The 24983-nt window shown below is 41.3% G+C and overlaps 1 protein-coding gene across 7 annotated transcripts in view; it reads right to left on the bottom strand.

The window, feature by feature from the left end:
- The window catches only part of CSNK1G3 (casein kinase 1 gamma 3), a 167896-nt gene that overhangs the window by 84959 nt on the left and 57954 nt on the right, over window positions 1–24983 (bottom strand). For all 7 annotated transcript variants that reach the window (XM_074953035.1, XM_074953036.1, XM_074953038.1 and 4 more), the window contains one exon: window positions 14072–14141. In XM_074953035.1, coding sequence (XP_074809136.1) covers window positions 14072–14141 — 70 coding nt within the window. The remainder of the gene's footprint in view (window positions 1–14071; window positions 14142–24983) is intronic.

Genomic DNA, 24983 nt, shown 5'->3' with positions numbered 1-24983 from the left:
CTGTAAGATGACAGAGTGGAACACCTTTTTACCAAAGCCATTAGCAGAAACCTATATGTATAGCATGTCAAATTTGCAGAAGTTATGAACAAACTAACCCAGTGGCTGCTCCACAGATCTTTGTATGCTGTGTAAGATATTCCAGCCCAGGAAGCTATTACCACTCTAAGGTTATGTCTCCACCATGAATTAGGGATGTGATTCCCTGCTCAAGTAGACATACTCCTGCTTACTCACAGCTGATCCAGCATGCTAAAAATAGCAGCGTACCCATGGTAGCATGGGCAGTCGCAACATGTGCTAGCATCCCAGAGCACAAACCCACCTGAACCCAGTGGGTACACACGGGCGGCTAGCACAGTGACACAGCTCCCACTGCCTGTGCTTTCGCGGCTACACTATTATTCTTAGAATGCTATCTCAGATGAAAGCTAGCACCAGTATGTCTATGAGCTGGGACTCTCACCCCTAGTTTGTAGCGTAGATGTAGCCTAAGACTAGGCTGTCAGGTTTAATGCTGGGGAGATTCTCAGACTTTTAAGCCTCATGAATACACCATCTCAACCATCCTGAAATAGATTTTTAAGTACTTTTGCTCACGTGCTGGGTAATAAAGAACAAACAGAAGGTTGGAATGCATTCTCAGGGTTCTGCAGACACCCAAGATTAAGCCAGGGATCATTGTTCCCTCTAAGCTGTGCGTTTGCGCACACAGATCCTAAACCCCGCGCACACAGCAAAACACAGCATGCACAAAAATTTGCACAGAAGCACAACAATTTGCACAGAAGAAATTTTTTGCGCACACGGCCTGTCAAAAATTAGAGGGAACATTGCCAGGGATGGAATCAAATGGTTTGAGACAAAAGAGGAGTGCACAACTTCTTGGATTCTATGAAAAATATATTAAACACAAGGTCACCTTTTCACCGATACTCGACGGACAGCAGATGTTGCTGCTATCAGACAGGCCACATGAAGAGAAATGCAAGCAAGCTTTTCTGAGAGGTTTGAATAGGTGTCCAGTTAGGGCATTAAGAACCAAGCTGAAGTTCCATGGAGGAACTCAATGAATCCAGGAGTGGGAGAGAGAGGTTGGGAAACAGAGACTAATGATGCAGCTCTGAAAAAGAATCTGATACCTGCATTCAATTAAATCCTTCTGCATGCAGCACTCAATACACAAAATTAGCATAGCTACTTGACATGTTAAGGGGCAAACTATGACAATTGTGTTCAGGCAATCTAACATCTGAGATGTAGAAGTCTACTGTGAAACATGAAATTTTCTGAACCATTGTTCGAACTTCGTATTCTGAGGAAAGAAAAATTGGTAGAAACTTTTTTACACATGACAAGAGACAACACCCTCTAAATATACTATTTTCCTACTCATGCAAGTCCCTCAAAAACCAGGAAGGTACTCTGGCTGATAATTTGATCAGAGACAGCAGATCTTGCTTTAGAGAGTTTGTGAAGTTGCGTAAGCCATGTTGAAAATACCAGAAAACCAAGGCATCCTTAGCCAAAACAGAACTACTGAAGTCACCACTGTCTTTTCATTCCAGGTCTTCTGGATGACTCTTGGTAGTTGTGACAGAGGCTCCTCAGAAAATGGTCCCCCGTTCTGTGCAAAAACCTCTCATCTCAGACCTAACAAACTCACTACACCAAATGCGTTGTGCAGGCTATTTATCCATAAAGAATAGCATGTAAGGCTGTGGTGGGCAATCTGCGGCCTGCGGGCTGCATGCGGCCCATCAGGGTAATCCGATTGCAAGCCGCGAGACATTTTGCTGACGTTGACCATCCGCAGGCACAGCCCCCTGCAGCTCCCAATGTCTGCGATTCTCTGTTCCCGGCCAATGGGAGCTGCGGGAAGCGTCAGCCAGCACATCCCTGCAGCCATGCCTGCGGACGGTCAAAGTCAGCAAAATGTCTCGCAGCCCGCAATCAGATTACCCTGATGGGCCGCATGTGGCCACGGGCCGCAGGTTGCCCATCACTGATGTAAGGTATATAGTTTATATAGGTATATAGTATAGTAAGGAAGTATCTTCAAGGTCTTCAAGTAAAAGTTAGTCACTGGGGGATAATGTATTTTGGTAATAGCTCATTCACACAGAAGGAAGTTGTCACTCTTCTCTGTTTAGCCAGTGATTTAATGCAAGGCTCAGTTGTCTAACCTTGCTCCATCTCAAGACTATGAATGGAAAAAACTATCACAGGCAACTGCAAACAAGCAAAGCCACAAGACGGTAAAAAAAGGAACATTACAGACAGAAGTTCGCCTTGTCTATGAAAAAAAGACTGTTTCCGTATAAAAGGAGGGAGGAAAGATTTACTCTGAGGAGATGTCTTGCAGGATCAGGTATATTCTCACAAAAAACTGGTTCCTCGTTCCTGAGAAGACAGCCAGCTGTACAACTGATCTTCTGGGGTGAGGCGTAGGGAGAACCTGGTTTATTAGACAGGAAAGGTGACTATTAATCAGTGTAGACCCAGGTTTAAGTTTTATTATTTTGTTTTATATTTTAACTATTTGTTACCACCACTCTTCTGTTCCTAGTTAACTTTCTATTCTTTCTTTAATAAAGCTACTTTTGTTTTATTATAAGTGCTTGAAAATGTTATATGGTTTACAGGACCAGCGCTTTAAGGTAAAACTAACAGACTGGGGCACACTGCTCCTTTGGGGGCAGAGGAGCTGGGATTTCTGAAAGTAGCCAGGATATCATAGGGGAACAACTGAAAGGGACTTGGGGACCAAAGGGCACCTATTGTTAACCTGCAAAAGCAAACACAGGGCTCATGTAGCCCAGAGGAGAGTACTTGAGCGACTAAAAGACTGGTGGTGTTAGGAAGTTGATATCTATCTAAACATAGACAAGACTCCCTCAGGCTGGAAGTGAGAGGCTATAAGGGGACTCATAGTACTGGCTGCCCTGAGATTGATCACAGTAGTACAGGGAAAGGAGGAAAAGTTACACAGACCTTTCGGCCACCTCTGGGGAGAGCATTTTTATCTGGTCCTTGGATCCCTCTTTACAGAAATATGCGGTAATCCCGTGATTGATGGGTGACGCAGATATGACCATCTTTGGAGCATCAAACATGCTCACCAAGAGCTAACATACCTCTGGATGAAGACTCCACTCTCCCTCATCTAGTTCTTCTCTGCTGAGTCAGTTGGCAACAATCTTTCTCCTTCTCTGGATATGTAAAGCATGGATGGACTTAACATTCTGCTCCATCTGAGATATCAGAAGACAAGTCTCCCATTGTAGGGATGATTATCTCATTCCACCCTGCTTGATAACATGGGCTGTGACACTGGTGGTGTCCGTCCATCAAAATTTGAATTTTTTACCCCCTAGAAAGAATGTGTGGAGTCCATACCATACTGTTTTGAGTTCTAACCAGCTTATACTACATTTTGTTTCCTGATTTTTCCAAGTAACATGAATTGATCTCATGTCATGTGTGAGCTCTCCATCCTGAAAGTCTGGCATTAAAGATGAACACGAATGTGTCTGGTTCAGCTATCAAACTAGTGCTTGAAGGGACTACAGTTAAGCCACCATCTGAGAGAAGCTACTATATATAGTGGAAGGCAAACTTTCTTGTTCAAATGGAAGACGGCAGAAAAAATTAAAAGGTCTTGTGTGAACTTAAGTACACTGCAGCTTGTCATGCACAATACTATCATTCCCAGCAGTTATAAAGTGGACACAGACTTCACTGCAGTTGACAAACCACTTGGTCAAAGACAATTTTTTTCTGTCTCTCTTAAGAAATGAAGACTTTGTTGCTCATGTTAATTTCCACTTCCACACTATATATCTGCTGAATTGGATTTTCCCAAATTTAGCATGAAATCACACTCATCCACAATCCAGATTATTCTTGACCTGTCCTGTATCACTTTGTCTCTGGATAAGGCCCTCAAATAATGTAACCAAGGAAGGGGGTGGGGGGGGGGGGGGGGGGACGACATGGACACTTTGTTCCGGTGCAGCTTTAGGACAACCAATACCTACATAGACATGTAAAACATTTTGTTTCTTATACTTTCAGAAACAAAATATTGGTATATCTGCTATATTGGATGGGTACCAATATTATCTTAATGGGCAACTCAACACTTCCAGTGTTAAAATTTAGAATTTATAAATAAGGAATCTAGGTTTTTAAAAATATTTTACATATTTGGGTGCTGACTAGCCACCTCCTTTTCTAGAAAAAAGCCTCACCCATCTTTCCAGAAAAAGGCCCTTGATGAGAACTGCTATTCTCAGTTATAAAGCAATTAGGAGCACCCGTAGGCACAAAGGTGAAGTACAAGCTGCCTGAAGAAAAGAGTAAATGGGCTACTGTGAAACTAGGGAAACATCTGTGCCTCACACCCTCAATATAATTTGGCTGTTTAGAGAATCTGGTGTTAGGCAGAAGTACATACCCACAGGCCATATTCAGGGTCACAGTCCAGCGGGTGGTGTCCAAACTGGGACAGCCTGTCTAACAGTCAGCAAGAGTCGGAAAAGTCTGGTATGTTGATTGCCAGCCAGCAAAAAAAGAATATGTGTTGGCTGAGTATACTGTATTTCTAACGACTGTACACTCACATTATTCTTGAATGGAATTTGGAATTTTATCCAGATGTTGGAGAATATGGAGTGGTGACATTTGTAAGTACCATTAGTGACCAGGACAGCCAGTTCTGAAACCATGTTCTACAAGTGTATATATCTCAATCTACAGGATCCAGTTGAAACAGGCCTCAAGCTGAGTCTTCTCTTCAATTCAGTAGTAGAAGAACAGTCTCTCTGGGTTCTTGCACGGGGTTTTACCATCATAAAACATGCATCTTCCAGGTTAGCTTTCTATTGCATAGGCCAAGCAGAGTCTTTCACAGAGTCTTCAAGCTCCTCTCCTTTCTCTGGTTATAGGAAACTGCTTGGTGTAGATTTTTTATGTTAGTGGTACGAGATGAGGGTAGTGGTTGTAAATATCATTCCAAATACAGTGGGAAACTTAGCTAAAGGGAAGGTCTTGAAGTATAACCTCAATGTAAGACAGCTCTGGATTAGTTTCACCTCGAAGTTTGTTCCACAGCCTTGAATGTTTTGTCACAGGTTCTCACATGCTTCATCCTGGGTTTTTTCCAGAGGAGCTGAACTGTCTTGATAGTTCATAGATGGAGATTTGTTCTGTAATATAGCGAGGAACAGACATATAAAAGGCTTTCAAAATCAGAACCAAGGCTTTGAACTTGTAGTGTAAAGGGACTGGGAGCTGGGAGAGACATCAGAGTATGGGGTGATGTGCTCAAGGTAGTTTAGCCTGTTGAGGCAGCAGGAAGCAGGATCCCTTACAAGGTTCTCCCTTTCAGCTTCAGGTACAGTGAATTCCAATAATCCAGCCTGGATGTGATAAATATGTAGACCTTTGTAACCAGATCCTCAAATGAGATAAAGGACTAAAATTTCCCAGCAAGCTGGAGGTTCAAAAAAAAAAGGCTAATCACTGATGATACCCAAACACAATGGCTCATTAATGAGCTTATCGGGACCACAAGGTTTTTCACCTCTTTGACAAATGTGGTGCATATGCCCAGTGGATGGGAAGGACAATATCCAAATTATCTCTAAGCATCATCTCCTCTTCCAACCAGCATCACATTGGTATCGCCTAGAACGAGTATGAGCCAGCTGCTCTTCATCCAGAAGCTAGTCTCTTGTAGGCACTGCAACATGTTAGTGGTGATGGTTGCATCTGGGGAAAATGAAACATACTACCAGGGCTATGTCCAGTGTTATATCCTGGTTTGAAGCCCAATTCATATCATTCACAATGTTTGAATTTATTACAGGTTTCATAAGCTTGGTGTGTGGGGAAAGAGAAAAGAATGTTGACTGCCTAAGAAGCTTTCAGAAAGAAAGGCCTTGGGTCCTAGCTTGCACAATTCCTCCTTCAATACAGTGACTCCTCACTTAACATTGTAGTTATGTTCCTGAAAAATGCAACTTTAAGTGAAACGTTGTTTAACTAATCCAATTTCCCCATAAGAATTAATATAAGCGGGGGGGGTTAGGTTCCAGAGAAATTTTTTTCACCAGACAAAAAAGACTATATTATATATATAGAGAGAGAGACACACACACACACACACACAGTGTATGCGTTTTAAACAAACAATTGAATACTATACACAGCAATGATGATTGTGAAGCTTGGTTGAGGTGGTGGAGTCAGAGGGTGGGATATTTCCCAGGGAATGCCTTACTGGTAAATAATGAACTAGCGCTCTGCTGAGCCCTCGAAGATTAACACATTGTTGTTAATGTAGCCTCACACTCTACAAGGCAGCACAAATGGAAGGAGGGTAGACAGCATGGCAGACAGAGACACACACTGTGTGTGTGTGTGTGTGTGTGTGTGTGTGTGTGTGTGTGTGTGTGTGTGTGTGAGAGAGAGAGAGAGAGAGAGAGAGAGATGTGCATTACCCCTTTAAGTATGCTGACCGCACTCTAAGTACATTGCCTTTTTAAGTAGATCAGAAAGTTGAGACAGCAGCTGCTGCCAGCAAGCTCCCTCCATCCTAAGCCCTGTCGTGTCCCCCCGCCCCCTTTTATGGAGATGGAGTAAGTGGGAGGCACGAGCAGAGGGGATGGGGGACACCCTGACATTAGCCCCCCTCCTCCCCGCACAGCAAGCAGGAGGCTCCCAGGAGCAGCTCCAAGGCAGAGGGCAGGAGCAGCACATAGCAGTGGTGGGAGAGACAGCTGAACTGCAGGAAATTGATAGCCTGCTGGGCAGCTGCCACACAGGGAACTTAGGGGAGCGGGGAGCTGACGGGGGGCTGCTGGTCCACCCTGGTTCCAAGCCCCCACCAGCTAGCTCCAACGGGCTGCTCTTCCTGCAAGCAGCGGACAAAGCAGGTGGCTGCCAAACAATGTTATAAGGGAGCATTGCACAACTTTAAACAAGCATGTTCTCTAATTGATCAGCAACATAACAACAAAATAACATTAACCAGGATGACTTTAAGTGAGGAATTACTGTACACCAAGATGAGAACAGATTTCCAAGGTACAGGGTCACAAAGCCAACCTGCCTGAACAGTGATGGATGGTGCTCATATCATCCATACATATACGACATGCACTGAGAAAAATGTAATATGCACTGATTAACTGAGTGTTATTCATGATCCCGGGTCTAGTTTAATTTCAGATAAGAACCGGTAACAATACCTTTCAGAAGTTCCCTGTATGTAAAGTGTTCTGGACTGCAGTAAGTGTACATTTTATACCTATGACTATCAGTTTTATTTACTTATCCTGTAGTTTTGAATATTAGAAACAGCAATTAAATTACCTTTTAAATTTGACTTCTCAGTTTACTGCCACAGTGCTGACAGACTGATCACTTACTGCGTAAATAAGTATTTCCTGCCAATAATTCACTGAATTATTCTTACTTTTGAATTGTGACTGTGTAAAAAGGAGCGATTGAGTTTTCACAAAACTTTTCAATTGGGTATGACGCTAAAGAAAAAGCACGTCACTTATGTGAAAGATCGATAACACGATCTAAGGAAATTAGTTAATTTAAATATATTTACTAATCTAATTTCAGAAAACTAGTTTCCCCAATTAGTTTTCACTAAAGGACCAGCTCTGTTGGAATGCATGACCACCAGAAGGGTACACACCAACAGAAGTCCATGTTTTTTCTTCTACACTCCAGAAAGCAGCAAGAGGTGCTCCCAACTGTGTCAATGCACCCAAAGATCTTTGGACCCATTTGCACTACTCTCTTAGAGCATCTTATTCTTAGGGTCGAGATTCCTATCTTGTTTATAGGAAGGGTACTCCACAATCTAGAAGATTCATCCCATTCTCTTTGCGCTATTACTTATCCCCCAAGAATTGCCACGATGCAAGCTGTATTAAAGCACTCTGAGCTTCGTACCTTATTACCCCTGACTTTTGAAATATGGTGGGACACATAGAACAAGAGATTAAAAAAAAAAACCAAGAAACATTTGCCTGGAAAGCAAAGCATAGGAGACTTGACTTATGATAATTTAAGTTATGAAAGGCCTATATAATGTAAACTGATCAGTTCCCTCTATTTTGCTGCATTCCACAATGAAAGATCAAGGGCTCAATGACCTTAGCAGCAAGTCAATTTAGAACCAATGAAAAAGGAAATACTATTATATAATGTATGATCATCCTGCAGAATTTATTGACAAAGGAAACCATTAATTCAAATGCTATGGCTGAAATTACCCCCACCCTCCCTTAAGGGCTGGATAATTTTACAACCACTGACAACTGTAATAGGACAAGCTAAAGTAAGAGTTATCAAATTCCATGCCTCGTGATGAAATCACTTGCAGTAACTAAGAATTGATTCCCCACCCCACTTCAATGCACAACTGGCTGGGCATATATTTTGGGGGAGTGGGAAGTCACTTTCCACTGAGGCATCAGACAGTGGTAGCTGCTGATGTCAAGCTAGAGAACACAGTCCAATCTAATGTATGGAAAATATGTAGAATTTGACCATGTGGATCTGATTATCAACATCACAATTCACATTAGAAAACTGAAGATTATTTTGGGAGCATATTTTAGAATTAAAAAGTTTAAGTAGCAAGTTAGAGTACATTTACCCTTGCTTGCCAACAACGTAAAAGCACAAATTGAGCGGTGAATCTGAAAATTAATGAGGCACTGGATTAATTTAATCCACATGTCCTTTCACTATTACATAATGGATTCATACAAGAGTAAATCAGCCCAGACATTGTAACTGGTTCTGGATTTTGTGTATAATTGTTTTCAAGGCTTTTTTTTGAGCGAGAGAGAGCGAGAGCGAAGTATGAGGGGATTCTCAGGCTGTTTTTTTAAACAAAAGATTTTTTTTTCTAGTCTATGACTTCACAGATGTAGAAATGCATCAGTACATCAGATCCATGGACAAAAGCTACTAATGATTATGCAGAAAGCCCTGTCCTACAAATGTGTTTTGTCAGTTACTATTGCAACTAAAATGCTATTATTATTATTATTATTAACTATCATTATTATTGAGTTATTATTGATAACTCAAAAAGAACATCTTCTGTCAAGTGGCACACTACATCACTACACTAAAATTCACAGATCAGATATCAGCAGAAGTCAATTAAAATGAAATCACAGGAAATGTTATGCAGTTTCTATAACAGTTGACAAGTAAAGGTGAACATATTCTATAAAGGCCTTATTATTTCAGCTTTAGAGAGTTACCGTTGATGTCACTTGCATTCAAAACAGTTGCTCCTAATATTGTATTATAGGCAGAACAGGTAGCCATGCTTAACACATAATGTTAACAAAACCCTGTTTTGGTAGCTTATAACTGCAAATTTTAACTGTTTGCACTGAAGTTTCCATACCATTTGTCTGCCCCAGGCTGAATTATTTACTTTTTTTTAATTATTAATTTCAGCTAAAACGTTTCAACTATTTCTCAAAGAGATCAGGAGAAAATATATTGGTAAGCATATCTTAAAAATATTTACAACCACTTTGTTAAGAACCTCTTATGCTTCCATGCTTTGAGGCATGGATTTGAAATTTGACAAGTCACAACACCCTGGTATCAGGGGTTTGCCTTTTGTCATCCCTGTGAAAACCCACAGGAATTTGGCCATGTTATAAGCCTCTTAATATCTTAGTTCACATAGTTTGGCAGCTAATTCTCTGAATATTTCATCTGCAGAGTGGTCATATTTCAGCTCAGGAATGTTGAGACTGAGGACTTGCTTTGCAATTGCTCCTCCAGGCAGCCAGGGTCTGTTGTGGCAATAGCCACAGAAATCAAAAGCAGGGACATCATCTCCTGTACTCAGTGCTCCTCCAGCCAGCACTAGGCAGTGAGAAGAATGAGAAAGCAGCCTGATTTGAATGCAGAGAGGTGGTAAGGGGAAGACTGAGTCTGGGCCAGGAAGCTAACCAGGTTGCAGGGAGAAGACAAGGAAAAGGACAGGCTGGAGGGCAGAAGAGTCTATAATCTCTAGAGTACACTCCCCTCCGAATCTGGAAAAGAACTCCATTTCAACAATCCTCTGCTGTCAGCAAATATATGTGAAACCCACTGACAAAATGTGTATCATCTACCTCTAGTGGTTGGTCCACAGAAGATGACAACCCTACTTCAGCTTTCAGTTACTGTTAGAATTCTGCCGTCATTTGAACTGTACTGTAGATCTGGAAGTTCTATTCCTCCTGTTGAAGCAGGAGGGAATCGCTATGATTCTACATGATGGAATTTCTTTTCAGCTTGCTTTTTTAAAGGAAATTACATACAAAAAACTATACTAAAAGATTAAGATTTCAAAGTCAAGCAGTCAAAATTTAGGAAATGCCAGAATTAAGATTGTCCATAAAACCTTAATTCAGCCCCTTGTTCATATGCATTATGATAGTCTACATGATCACACACCATTTTTTTCCACAGAACTCCTGCCTCATTCAGTGCACAGGATGAATAGTGCTCTGGAATTCATTACAGTGTATACTGAATGAGGCTGCTGTCTATACTACCCTGGCCTCATTTGTTTCAGAAGAAACGTGTGTAGTAATTGAGGACAGGGACTGCAGTAACTAGTGCCTTAATTTGTATTTAAGGCAGCTGCATGCCATTCTGGAGAACTGGGTTTTAGCCCTATCTCTGTTACACAGTTCCTGTGTGATTCTGGGCAAGTCACTTAAACCAAATTTTTCACAAATCTGCCACTAACTAGGTGTTCCTCATTTTCTGAGAGCCCAACTTGAGACAGTAGGGCTGCAACTGAAGTGAATGGGACCTGCGCTTAGAATAAACAAGGTATCATAAAATGAATGAGTACTCTGAAAAATCAGGACCTCAAAAATCACGTGTCAGATTATTCACCCACAATTAGTGGACAATTGGCAATTTTGTCTAATTTCTGTGGCATGGCTTCCCACATCTGTAAGTCAGGGATAAAAATCACCACCTCACTTCACATAGAATGTGTGAAGATAAAGATTCACAGGTGTTTGTGAAGCACTCAGGTGATGGAGTGCCACGTAATAGACCACGAGGAAATTCTGTATTCAGTGCACAATTTGGACTGTGTACACTAAAGACAGCATAGGCCCACACAAAACAAAACAAAATATTGAATTAAAAACAAACAAGGTGCAAACAAGGTGGCTGAATTAAGTTTGAACAATCAACCTTAATTCTGAAATTTCCCAACTTGAATGCTTGACTGTGCAGCTATACCTGATCTTAAAAACCTTCAATGATGGGGATTCACAACCTCCCTTGGAAGCCTGTTCTAGTACTTAACTATCCTTACAGGTAGAAACTTTTCCCCCCCTAATATCTAGCTTAAATCTCGCTTGCGGCAGTTTAAGCACATTACTTCTTGTCCTGCCTTCACAGTGGACATGGCAAACAACTGATCCCTATCTTTATAACAGCCATTAGCTTATTTGAACACTTTCTCAGGTCCGTCTCTGTCCCTCACCCCCCGTCATCTTTTCTCAAGACTAAACACATCCAGTTGTGGGGTTTTTTTTAATCTTTCCTCTAAGTCAGGTTTTCTAAACCTCTTATCGTTTTTGTTGTTCTCCTCTGGACTCTCTCCAGTTTGTCCACATCTTTCTTAAAGCATGGCACCCAGAACTGGACACAGTACTACAAGTGAGGTACTCACCAGTGCCAAGCAGAGTGGGACAGTTACTTCCCATGTTTTACATATCATATTCCTGTTAATACATGCCAGAAAGATAACAGCCTTTTTTGCAAGTGCATCACACTGACTACTCATTCATGATCCACTATATCGCCAAATCCTTTTCAGCAGCAGTAGCAGAATAATCTAGCCACTTATTTCTCATTTTGTAATTGTGCATTTGATTTTTCCTTTCTTAAGTGTCGTACTTTGCACTTGTCTTTGTTGAAGTTCATCTTGATGATTTGACCAGTTATCCAATTTGTCAAGGTTGTTTTGAATTCTAATTCTGTCCTCCAAACTGCTTGCAGCTCCTCCCACCTTGGTGATATCCACAAACTGTATAAGCATACTTTCCACAACATTATCAAAGTCATTAATAAAAATATTGACAAGTACTAAATCCAGGACAGACCCTTGCGGGAGACCACTAGATACCATCCTCCCATTTTGACAGAAAACTATTGGTAACTACTCTGAGTATGGTCTTTCAACCGCTTATGCGCCCAACTTGGAGTAATATCATTTAGAACACATTTCCCTAGTTTGCTTATGAGAATGTCAGGTGGAATTGCATCAAAATCCTTACTAAAATCAAGATATACTGTAGCTACATAATTGAAAGATGGGTAAGGAACTGGTTAAAGGGAAGACTATAACAGATCACACTGAAAGGTGAAATGTCGCGCTAGAAAGAGGTTATTAGTTGAATTTCTCCAAGGATCAGTCTTGGGACCAATCTTATTCAACATTTTCATTAATGACCTTGGCACGAAATTTGCATATGACACAAAGGTGGAGGTATTGCCATTAAGGAGAAAGACCAGAAGATCATACAAGAAGGTTTGGACAACCTTGAAAACTTGAATAAAGAGAAATGGGATGAAATTTAATAATGCAAAGTACAAGGTCATGCACTTAGGGACCAAAGAATTTTTGCTATAAGCTGGGGATGCATCAGTCAGAAGCAATAGGAGGAGAAAGACATGGGGATATTGGTCGATCGCAGGATGATAATGAGCCACCAATGTGATGCAGCCATGAAAAATGCTAATGCAATCCTAGGATGCATCAGTCAAGGTATTTCCAGTAGAGATAGGGAAGTGTTATTACCATTATATAAGGCACTGGTGAGACCTCATCTGTAATGCTGTGTGCAATCCTCGTCTCCCAAGTTTAAGAAAGATAAATTCAAACTGGAACAGCTGCAGAGAAGAGCTACTAGGATGATAAGAGGAATGTAGAACCAACCTTCAGAGAGGAGACTTAAAGAGCTTGGCTTGTTTAGCCTATCAAAATGAAGGATATGGGGAAATATGATAGCTCTCTATAAATACATCAGAGGGATAAACACCAGGGAGGGAGAGGACTCATTTAAGTTAAGGGCCAATTTGGCACAAGAACAAATGAATATAAACTGGCCATCATCAAGTTTAGGCTTGAAATTAGATGACGGTTTCTAACCATCAGAAGAGTGAAGTTCTAAAACAGCCTCCTCCTCCCACACACTAAATGTTCATATGCGCCCTGCTGGCATGCCTAAAAGTTCCCTTGTACGCTTTAACGTGCTCCCATTTCAGAAAGGGTAGATTACAGTACTACGGAATTTTAGTAGAGCCTTCTGATGCACACATGGACACTTGGTGAGCAGCACACACGAGCTTGCCACAACTATAGCCTGGTCTACACTGGGGGGAAATCAACCTACGTTACACAACTTCAGCTATGTGAATAACGTAGCTGAAGTCGACGTACTCAGATCTACTCACCACAGTGTCTTCGGGGCAGTGAGTTGACTGCTGCTTCTCCCCCGTCGACTCCGCCTGTGCCTCTTGTGCCGGTGGAGTACAGGAGTCGACGGGAGAGCACTCGGGGTAGTATAGACATACCTTAAGTGTTTGTACAGACAAGCCCTTAGCACACCAATTCACACCCACAACTTCTATAACACCTAAGGTTTGAGTACTTGGAAGCTATATTTTTCAATAGATAAAAAACTATCAGTTTACAATAAATCAAAGTTAAATACATATATGCACAATTGCAAAAACAGTGTACAAATATACTACAGAATATATTTCCATCAGAGTGAATAAACCAGTACTGACATGAAAATATTCCAGCAATAAAGTTATATATGAAACCAAATGGCTTTCAGTCTATTTTTCATTTTGCTGCTATGGCTACCTGCTGATTTAAAAAGATGTTATTAAAGGACAGTTACACCCCAAGATCAGTCAACTCATGTTTAATCCATTGTCAGTTTTCACATTATTTTACAGTCTGATACACTGTACGTATGTTTACCTCCAGATCCTAATTGCTTGTAGAATCTGTATTCCAAATGTAGCTGTGGTGCTCTGGACTTCATTGGCTCCTGATTTAAAAAAAAAAAAAAGCAAAACAGAAAGGATTTAACCTTTAAAATAAGACAGTTTATCTCAATTACAGTTTTTGAATTATTTACTATCCATTGTTCTAATAATCAATATATAGCGAAGATGTCTTTACCAAAAAAAAAAAAAAAAAAAAGTTTTACGCTGCCAATACTTAGTGAAAATGTACATGGTGAAACGAACTGGTGTTAACAGATTACAGAAGGTTAAGCAGTCCCCATCCCAAACTAATTCTATATTAGATGATTAAAAAAAAACCGGTCAAAACAGGATTATTTGGGTTGCGAAGGCAAGCGCTTGAAAGTTAGAAAATGCCAGATTTACAGTTGCCCATGAAATCTCCATTCTGACCTCTGTGTATTGAAGGAGACAGGAATCATGTGGGAAAAAAGTATGTGATCATGTAATTAAGATTTATTCACACGCACAAGGGGGTACAATTAAGATGTAGAGGTTAACTATAAATCTGGCATTTCCAACCTTTTGAGTGCCTGATTCTGCAAACTAAACATTTTACCATAGTTTTTTTTTTGGTTTGTCTGTCTGTTGAGAGGTTTATTTTTTTTAAATAAAGTTCTACTGAGTGCAACTAACAACCCCTCATTATGTATCAGTGGGTAATGAAGCCTGAACCTTCACCATCACAGCACAGACTACTAATTCTTGAGCTACAGGACCAACTACAATAACTGACAGCAGGCGAGGCTGTTATCCCAGTGCGGGGGGGGGGGGGGGGGTAGAGGGAGATGGGATGGGATTGCTGGATCCAGGAGTAACCTAGAATGACTACGCTTTGGCTTCTCTTTCCTTCTCCTGCCACCTCCTCCCTGGAAATTTGGTAAGAACATACCCAGGCTGAGTCCCCCAGGGCAGCATAGGCCACTAGTGCCAGGGGCTCTGCCCAGGGAGTGGGGAGCCCAGCTTGGCTTTCTTCTCCAACCCTGTCCCTCCATACAACTGCTCTGGCAGCTTCCCGGTGTTCCCAGTACAGCATGTGCTGCTGCAGCAGCAGCTTCTTAGCCCTTTTGCGTGTTCAGTTATTTTGGCAAGCTGTCAAAATTTTCCTGAGGAACACATGAAAGCAAGGGAATGGTGAATTTTTTTTTTTAAACAGTTTATATCTCAGCAAGAGCTGAAAGGAAATTTCATGACAAAAAAAGCATTTCCCTAGTTCAAGGACACTCCTCCCTTTGAGCATCTAAGGTCTCCAGCAAACAATGGAAGAATGAGAGTTTCTCAAAGAAAAGGTACCAAGAATCCTTTACCATTGTAAGGGTTCAGCAATCTAAATACAGGGGGTGCTAACCAGCTGACTTGGTAGATCTGGGATAGTAACACTTTTAATATAAACTCAATGTAAGTGAAAATGCTGTTCTATAAAAAAGAAAGTTGTGTAAAGCACAAGAAACTGATAATAGCTGTGATCCTTTAGAAGTCATCTTTCAATTATAGGTTATTTGGAGCCTTCCAATAAAGCATATCACTTGATCACCATTACGTAACTGGCATATCTAGTTAAACTAGTTCGAAAACTTGGCTATACTGGAGTATCACTGACTAACGTACAATATATCAGTCTTTAATCCAGTTGTACAGAATATTGCTTTCTCCCAAATGCATGGGATTAAAATTTAGGATCACAAATATACAAAATTAAATAATATAGTTGAAATTTGCTGTGGTAATAAAAGTTTTTCTAAACTATGCAATTCTGCTGTAACTAGTATCATATAATGCAATATTAACATCCCATGAACTATTTTGTGATATCTTCCTCTTATAAGGGTAAGGAGGTATGTGTGTCTGATCTGCTCAAACACTCAGTACAGAACTGCATTTTCATGGGAAAAGGGAATTCACTTAAATGAAGTGTATATACCTACTTATCAGACTACAAAGAGCATTTAGAGATTGGTTTCAAAATAAATGGGAGTGTTCCAAGTCAGTGGTGGAGAATTGCTGGGGTAGAATAGTTGTGGGAAACCACCAGAATGGCATGCATTAGCCAAGTGCAAAGCAGCCAAGCAAACCAATCTGAAAGCTCTATACCAGCTGAAAATTCCCTTAGCCAAGAGGAACTCTCCAATGGCCATGTTCTCCAGCTTTAGTGCATTTTTCACCATTATCTGATGAATGATTTGAGGGATTAGTTATCCATCAAATAATGCGTAACATAATATTCTACCAGTTGAAGACTTGCTTTAATACTGGAAAAAAGTTGGATAACGTATCTGATGAACATGTTCAACAATCTCTGCTTCATATACTAAATGCAATTCCGACCTTAGTTCACTTCACATAACAAATGGTTCCAGTGAGAGAGGACAATGCAGAATTATCTACAGAGTGTATTTTGTTTCCATAGGTAACAATTTTGAGAACACACACAGTTGGCTGTAATAGATATCTCTAGCAAGATACAAGAGCACACTTAAAGATAAACTCACCTTGTCCTTGAACTTGAATTTAAATATTGTAAAGAAGGTTTTTCTTTACTATCTAAACTCCATCTTAATAAAATTTGCCCAAAAGCAAATAAAGCAAGTCTAAAAGCAATAAAGAACAAAGACTATATACAAGAATGCTTAAGTAAGAAATCAAGCATCAGATTTAAAAGCAGAAAAATATAATTTGTTTTATGAGCTGTTAAAGACATCCTGCGCCAAGAGCTAGAACTATAGTCCCAGAGATTTACCAGAGTGTGCTCTGAAGTATCTACCACTACCCTAACTTTTTCTTGATGTTCAAATGCTGAGGGATCTAAACAGCACACTGTGCTCTCTCAAAAGAGGCATAGTGAGCTTTTTCAAGTATATAAGCACAAGACTTCATTATTTTCCATGTGAAAAGTTGCCTCACAAGCCTTGCAGCATTCCTTAGATCATTAGTTTTTTGTGAAGGCTTTCACCAGAGTCAGTTTTACATCCATGCAGGGCCAGGATTTTTTAAATTATATTCAAGTTTCCATGCAAAGGAAAGTGTCCCTTGTTTTCCCTAGATGAGAATGGGTCTTCCTCTGAAGGACAGTCTCGTGGTTAAGACTAGGCTGAACTCTTGGCTCTGCCGCATGCTTACTACAAAAACTTTAATCTCTGTCTCAGTTCCCTACCTGAGAAACAAGAACTGTTCCTTACCTCAAAGGAATGCTGTTTGAATATGAACAGCTTCTGTGAGATGCTCATATAGGTTGTGATGAGAGAGACTCTCTTATGTTAAACAGATACACTTGTCACAAATATTTATGAGTGCTGTGTTTTTATTGCATATTAATTTGTATACTCAAAGCACACCAGGAAACAAGAGATGATTGGCTTATTCATTTCCTTCTATAACAATTTGATAAAAGAATTTAAGCATTGCAGAAGACAGTTGCTCACCCTAGTCCTAAGGGCAAAGACCCAGGGTCTATGTAAACGTTGTACTATGACAATGTCAAAGTACACAGCTGCAAATCACTTCATTTCGACAATTTTTAGCTCCACTACAGCCTCACAGTCCAATGGTAACTTTTACTTATTGCAGAGCTGCTACATTGTACTCCTTCAGTCTCTTTTGTATACTCTAACAATGCACCAGTCTGACTACAGGATGGTTTCAGGGAGCAGATTCCCATTGGAGACAGGGGTCATCATGTGAGTATTGCTTCTTGTTGATCGCTCATTCCAGGAACCATACCAGCCTGTTAACTTCGTCTGTATTTACAAGTATAAAATAAAAACTAATCCAGGTTCTCTCTGCAGATATTTCAGTATATCATCATTCTGGGCAGCAATAACTGATGATCTCATCTCTAAAAACTTAAATGTCCTGTCTGCCTCCTGGATCCAAAGGGTTCTTCCAACTTCTGGGATAGACTACACCACAGCACTTTTGTTTCCTCTTCATTCCCCTTGGGAAATCATATCTTGCAGAGGTTCAATGGAGACTGCATAAGCTGATTCAAGGCTAATGACGACAAAATAGCAGGAACTTCCTCTCAATCATTTTATCAATCTGATCATTTAGTCATGAAAAGAATTATTTTCAGATTGGTGGAGCATTAAGTAGCAATTTTCTTCTACTAGTGTAACTTCAGTTTTTTTTAAAAAATTGTCTTGCATATGATCTAATCAGAGGATCTCCCATACTGTATCAGACTAATTGTCTATAAAGTCTGTGACAAAGTTCCTCCTCTACCTTGGTGGGTCTTGTGCTTATTGGTGGATTTGCTCAACTTGGAGCTTCACGGCAGCCCTCAGTTTGGCCGTTTTCATGAACCCACAGTCCAGGTCAACTCCTCCTGTGTCTGACCAGGAGTTGAGAGGTTTGGGAGGAACTGTCTAGAGTGCTTCCTGCAACAGCTGTGCAACAGCTACAACTCCCTGGGCTACTTCCCCATGGCCTCCTCCCAAAACCTTCTTTATCCTCACCATAGGACCTTCCTCCTGGTGTCTCATAATGCTTGTACTCTTCAGTTCTCCAACAGTTTGCGTTCTCACTCTCAGCTCCTAGCGCCTCTTGCTCCCAGCTCCTTACACGCGCACCACAAACTGAAGTGAGCTCTTTTTTAAACCCAGGTGCCCTGATTAGCCTGCCTTAATTGATTCTAGCAGCTTCTTGATTGGCTGGAGGTGTTCTAATCGGCCTGTCTGTCTTAATTGTCTCCAGAAGGTTCCTGATTGTTCCGGAACCTTCCCTGTTACCTTACCCAGGGAAAAGGGACCTACTTAACCTGGGGCTAATATATCTGCCTTCTATTACTCTCCTGTAGCCATCTGGCCCGACCCTGTCACAAGTCACATATCCTACTATTACTTTATTATATAAATTCCTCCATTGGCTCTTCAGACAAAACAATCCCTGCCCTAAATAGCTCACAGTGTATGCTTAGATACAGCATGGCAAAGGAAAAACTACTGAGTGTGGGGAACTTGGGCAAGACTGAACATGGTTGCTTTAGGTAGTTGTGCATTTATGTCGATGGGTCTATTTTTTTTCGAATGTTTGTTATGAACTGTAATAGAAGTTTCTGAATAAAGGTTTGGGGGGAAGCTTATTTGGTTGGTGGTTTAACATGCAGAGTGGGTGAGTTTGTGGGAGTAAAAGAGAAGATAATGGAAGGAGTGGGAGAGTCTGAAGCATGACATGTGGCAGGGCAACAAAGGAAATGTGCTTGCCAGAGAGGGACTGCAAGATAATAAAATAAAAGTAAACGAATAAAAATGTTAACAAGATACGGAGCGCACAGTTCCGATGTTCCCAAACTTTGGTCAATGGAGAACTGACTGGTCATGCGATGCTAGTTATTCATAGATATTTAGGTCAGAAGGGACCATTATGATCATCTAGTCTGACCGCCTGCACAATGCAGGCCACAGAATTTCACCCACCACTCCTGCGAAAAACCTTTCACCTATGTTTGAGCTATTGAAGTCCTCAAATCGTGGTTTAAAGATTTCAAGGAGCAGAGAATCCTCCAGCAAGTGACCCGTGCCCCATGCTACAGAGGAAGGCGAAAAACCTCCAGGGCCTCTTCCAATCTGCCCTGGAGGAAAATTCCTTCCCGACCCCAAATATGGCGATCAGCTAAACCCTGAGCATATGGGCAAGATTCACCAGCCAGATACTACAGAAAATTCTTTCCTGAGTAACTCAGATCCCACCCCATCTAATATCCCATCACAGGCCATTGGGCCTATTTACCATGAATATTTAATTACCAAAACCATGTTATCCCATCATACCATCTCCTCCATAAACCTACCGACTTTAACCTTAAAGCCAGACAGATCTTTTGTCCCCACTGCTTCCCTTGGAAGGCTATTCCAAAACTTCACTCCTCTGATGGTTAGAAACCTTCGTCTAATTTCAAGTCTAAACTTCCCAATGACCAGTTTGTATCCATTTGCTCTTGTGTCCACATTGGTACTGAGCTTAAATGATTCCTCTCCCTCTCCGGTATTTATCCCTCTGATTATATTTACAGAGAGCAATCATATCTCCCCTCAACCTTCTTTTAGTTAGGCTAAACAAGCCAAGCTCCTTGAGTCTTCTTTCATAAGACAAGTTTTCCATTCCTCGGATCATCCTAGTAGCCCTTCTCTGTACCTGTTCCAGTTTGAATTCATCCTTCTTAAACATGGGAGACCAGAACTGCACACAGTATTCCAGGTGAGGTCTCACCAGAGCCTTGTATAATGGTACTAAAACCTCCTTATCTCTACTGGAAATATCTCTCCTGCTGCATCCTAAGACCGCATTAGCTTTTTTCACGGCCATATCATGTTGGCAGCTCAAAGTCATCCTATGATCAACCAATACTCCAAGGTCCTTCTCCTCCTCCGTTACTTCTAATTGATGCGTCCCCAGTTTATAACTAAAATTCTTGTTATTAATCCCTAAATGCATGACCTTACACTTCTCACTATTAAATGTCATCCTATTACTATTACTCCAGTTTACAAGGTCATCCAGATCCTCCTGTAGGATATCCCTGTCCTTCTCTAAATTGGCAATACCTCCCAGCTTTGTATCATCCGCAAACTTTATTAGCACACTCCCACTTTTTGTGCCGAGGTCAGTAATAAAAAGATTGGTCCCAAAACCGATCCTTGAGGAACTCCACTAGTAACCTCCCTCCAGCCTGACAGTACACCTTTCAGTAGGACCTGTTGTAGTCTCCCCTTTAACCAATTCCTTATCCACCTTTCAATTTTCCTATTGATCCCCATCTTTTCCAGTTTAACTAGTAATTCCCCATGTGGCACGGTATCAAACGCCTTACTGAAATCTAGGTACATTAGATCCACTGCTTTTCCTTTGTCTAAAAAATCTGTTACTTCCTCAAAGAAGGAGATCAGGTTGGTTTGGCACGATCTACCTTTTGTAAAACCATGTTGTATTTTGTCCCATTTACCATTGACTTCAATGTCCTTAACTACCTTCTCCTTCAAAATTTTTCCAAGACCTTGCATACTACAGATGTCAAACTAACAGGCCTATAATTACCCGGATCACTTTTTGTCCCTTTCTTAAAAATAGGAACTATGTAAGCAATTCTCCAATCATACGTACAACCCCTGAGTTTACAGATTCATTAAAAATTCTTGCTAATGGGCTTGCAATTTCTTGTGCCAATTCCTTTAATATTCTTGGATGAAGATTATCTGGGCCCCCCGATTTAGTCCCATTAAGCTGTTTGAGTTTCGCTTCTACCTCAGATATGGTAATATCTACCTCCATAACCTCATTCCCATTGGTCATGCTATCATTATCCCGAAGATCCTCTTTAGCCTCATTGAAGACTGAGGCAAAGTATTTGTTTAGATATTGGGCCATGCCTAGATTATGCTTGACCTCCACTCCATCCTCAGTGTTTAGCAGTCCCACTTCTTTCTTTGTTTTTTTTCTTCTGAATATGGCTATAAAACCTTTTACTATTGGTTTTAATTCCCTTTGCAAGGTCCAACTCTACTTGACTTTTAGCCTGTCTCACTTTATCCCTACATGTTCTGACCTCAATAAGGTAGCTTTCCTTGCTGATCCCTCCCATCTTCCACTCCCTGTATGCTTTCTGCTTTTTCTTAATCACCTCTGTGAGATGCTTGCTAATCCAGCTTGGTCTACAACTCCTGCCTATGAATTTTTTCCCCTTTCTTGGGATGCAGGCTTCCGATAGCTTCTGCAGCTTTGGCTTAAAGTAATCCCAGGCCTCCTCTACCTTTAGATCCATAAGTTCTTCAGTCCAATCCACTTCCCTAACTAATTTCCTTATTTTTTGCAAGTCAGCCCTTTTGAAATCAAAAACCCTAGTTGCAGATTTATTTTTGTTAATCCTTCCATTCAGTTTGAACGGAATTAACTCATGATCGCTTGAACCAAGATTATCCCCTACAACCATTTCTTCTATGAGGTCCTCACTACTCACCAAAACCAAATCTAAAATGGCATCCCCTCTAGTCGGTTCAGCAACTACTTGATGAAGGAATCCATCAGCTATCGCATCTAGGAAAATCCAAGCCCTATTATTATTGCTAGTACTCGTCCTCCAGTCTATATCTGGAAAGTTCTCCCATGATCACGCAGTTTCCATTAATATTTACTTTATTAAAAACATTAAAAAGGGCTCTATCCATATCCAAATTAGATCCCGGCGGTGTGTAGCACACCGCAAGCACTATCCCAGGGGAGGCTGTAGTAGTTTTCTTCCCCAATGTAATTTTTGCTGAGACGGACTCTGTCTTATCCATTCCATCGCTTATTTCTTTACATTCTACCTCATCATTGATATACAATGCTACTCCACCACCTTTACCTTTATTTCGGTCTTTCCTAAACAGCACATACCCTTCAATACCCGTAGTGCAGTCCTGACTCCTATTCCACCATGTTTCTGTTATCCCTCTAATATCTGGTTTCACTTCCTGTACCAGTAGCTCTAGTTCCTCCATTTTGTTATCTAGGCTCCTCGCATTGGTGTACAAACATCTTAATTTTTGCTGTTTGGCCTCACTCACATTCTGTACCCTATTAGGCACGGTCATTCTACAGCCAGTATAACCTATTAGACTGGTATCCACACTGCCCTTCCTCCTTATATACGTTCTCCTACCCATGGCTGTATCCTTTCTTACTTTGTTTTCTTCCCTCTCAATGCTAAAATCTGGCGTGGAGATTACCTGGACATCTCCCAACCATCTCCCCCAAATTCCTAGTTTAAAGCTCTCAATCAGTTGTGCCAGCCTCCATCCTAGAAGTCTATTTCCTTCCCTACTCAGATGAAGTCCATCCCAAGAGAACTGTCCTCTGTCCATGAATGCCTCCCAGGGGCCATACATCCCAAAAGCCCTCCTTATAGCACCACTGCCTAAGCCATCTGTTGACGGTCATAATCTTGTCACACCTTTGTTGCTCTTCTCTAGGAACAGGCAGAATCCCACTAAAGATCACCTGAGCCTCGATTTCCTTAAGCGTCTTCCCCAGCCTAGCATAGTCTCCCTTAATACTTTCCAGCGAGAATCTAGCTGTATCATTTGTTCCCACATGAAGGATAATTAGGGGATTCTTTCCCGCTCCCTTTGGGATCCTTTTCAACCTCAGGTCTACATCCCGTATCTTAGCCCCCTGGAAGACAGCATACCCTTCTATTCTCTGGATCAGCTCTGGTTACAGGCCTGTCTATTCTTCTCAGTAAAAATCCCCGATCACATAGACCTGCCTTTTCCTGGTGACGGTGCTATTCTCCAGTCTATCCCCTGTTCCCTCTGGCTGCAAGTTCTTTCCTTTCCTATTCTCCCTTGTAATCCTCTTCAACCCATCCTGTATCCTCCTGGGGCTCATATTTGGTGTAGTCTCCATTAACTCTTCACCTTTTCCTATAGGACTAGCTGCTCTTCTCTTGTTCCTTGCCCTTCCAACTTCAGTGATTACCTGCTGAGCCCCTTCTTCATTTTCCAACTCTGAAAACCTGTTCTAGAGCTCTATTTCTCCTTCTCTAGCCCGTCTTTTCCTCTGCCTGGTTCTTTTAGTCACATGCTTCCACTGACCACTTTCCTCACCCAGTCTCCCCTCAGAATTCCCCAGAATTATGTTCAGATCTTAAACGGAGGCTTTGTATACATAGGACCAGCTATACCAGCATAATCCCCCAAGTAAACACACATTCAGATTTAAAGAGTGGCTTTTTTCAGTTTTAAATTTAAACCCTTCCCAAGTAACAAACTAACTTGGAAAAAAAAAAAAAGACAGAAGAAGAGCATGTCTATCTTTGGGCTTACCAGTGAAACAATCTGTTTAATTCACACCTTAGGTTATAGAAAAAATTCTGCATAGATAAGGCCCGTGTTTACAGAAAGGTAAGCTACATGAAATATTTACCCAGTTTTTTCCCAGACAAGAACTCCAGCAATTTATACAGGGATGTGCGGGGATCCTAAATGGGAAGGAAGGTAATGATATATTTCTGAACAGAAAAAGAGATTGCTCATGAGAACCTATTAAGATGTGGTCCACACTATGAAAAATTCGTGAATCCCTAAAGTCAGGAGACTGTGGGTGCAAAAGCACTTTCTGCTACTGTCAACCACAGGCAGCTTGCAAGAGAGTGCAAATACCTGATGTTTCAGAAGGTTAAAATAAGTAATTCATTTAACCAGTTGTGCAATAATGTATGTAACATTTAAAAACACTAAAGTTTGCAAATTTTTTCTTTGCTTACATAAAGAGCATAATAAAACATCCTTGTGAAAATTAAAGCATAAAACCACAAACAGTTAAAAACTCATTTCATGCCAAGAGCACCATTCCCTCCTGAATATCAGTGTGTGATGAGGTGGACTAGGCCCTGACTCCCTCTGCTGAAGGCCTCACAGCCCTGCCATACCCCACCCCAGAAAAGGGCAGTGGAGAGAGTCCTCCAAGTTGCCTAGAGCGGTGGCGTGGGCTGCAGCCAGAGAGGGGCAGCAAGGAGCAGCTAATCCAGGTTTAGCAAGACCATATAAAAGGAGCTGAAGTGCAGAGCAGAGTTCAGTTCTTTGCTGGAGGAATGTGGGTGGTGTGCCTGACTGGCTGAGGGAGCTACAGGACCTAGGACAGAGCAGTGCTAGCAGAGATTGGGGGGTGGGGAGTGGAGGCCGAGAAGGAGCTCTGGGCTGGCCGCTGGGACTCAACAAGGACCAGACCCTGAGGTAAGGGTGAAGAACATGCTGGGGCCACGGGGAAGTGGCTCAGGGAATTGTAGCAGCGACTCAGCTTAGTTGAAGGAACATGATGGACGGTTGCTATCTTTAGTGTCTCTGTAGGACAGGCCCAGGGCCCCCACGCCAAATACTGACCAAGTGGCCTGG

This window comes from Natator depressus, chromosome 5 (assembly GCF_965152275.1).
Source record: "Natator depressus isolate rNatDep1 chromosome 5, rNatDep2.hap1, whole genome shotgun sequence".
In the NCBI taxonomy this organism is placed as follows: Eukaryota; Metazoa; Chordata; order Testudines; family Cheloniidae; genus Natator; species Natator depressus.
The sequence above is the reverse complement of the archived record's forward strand: the minus strand, read 5'-3'. Positions and strand labels throughout refer to the sequence as shown.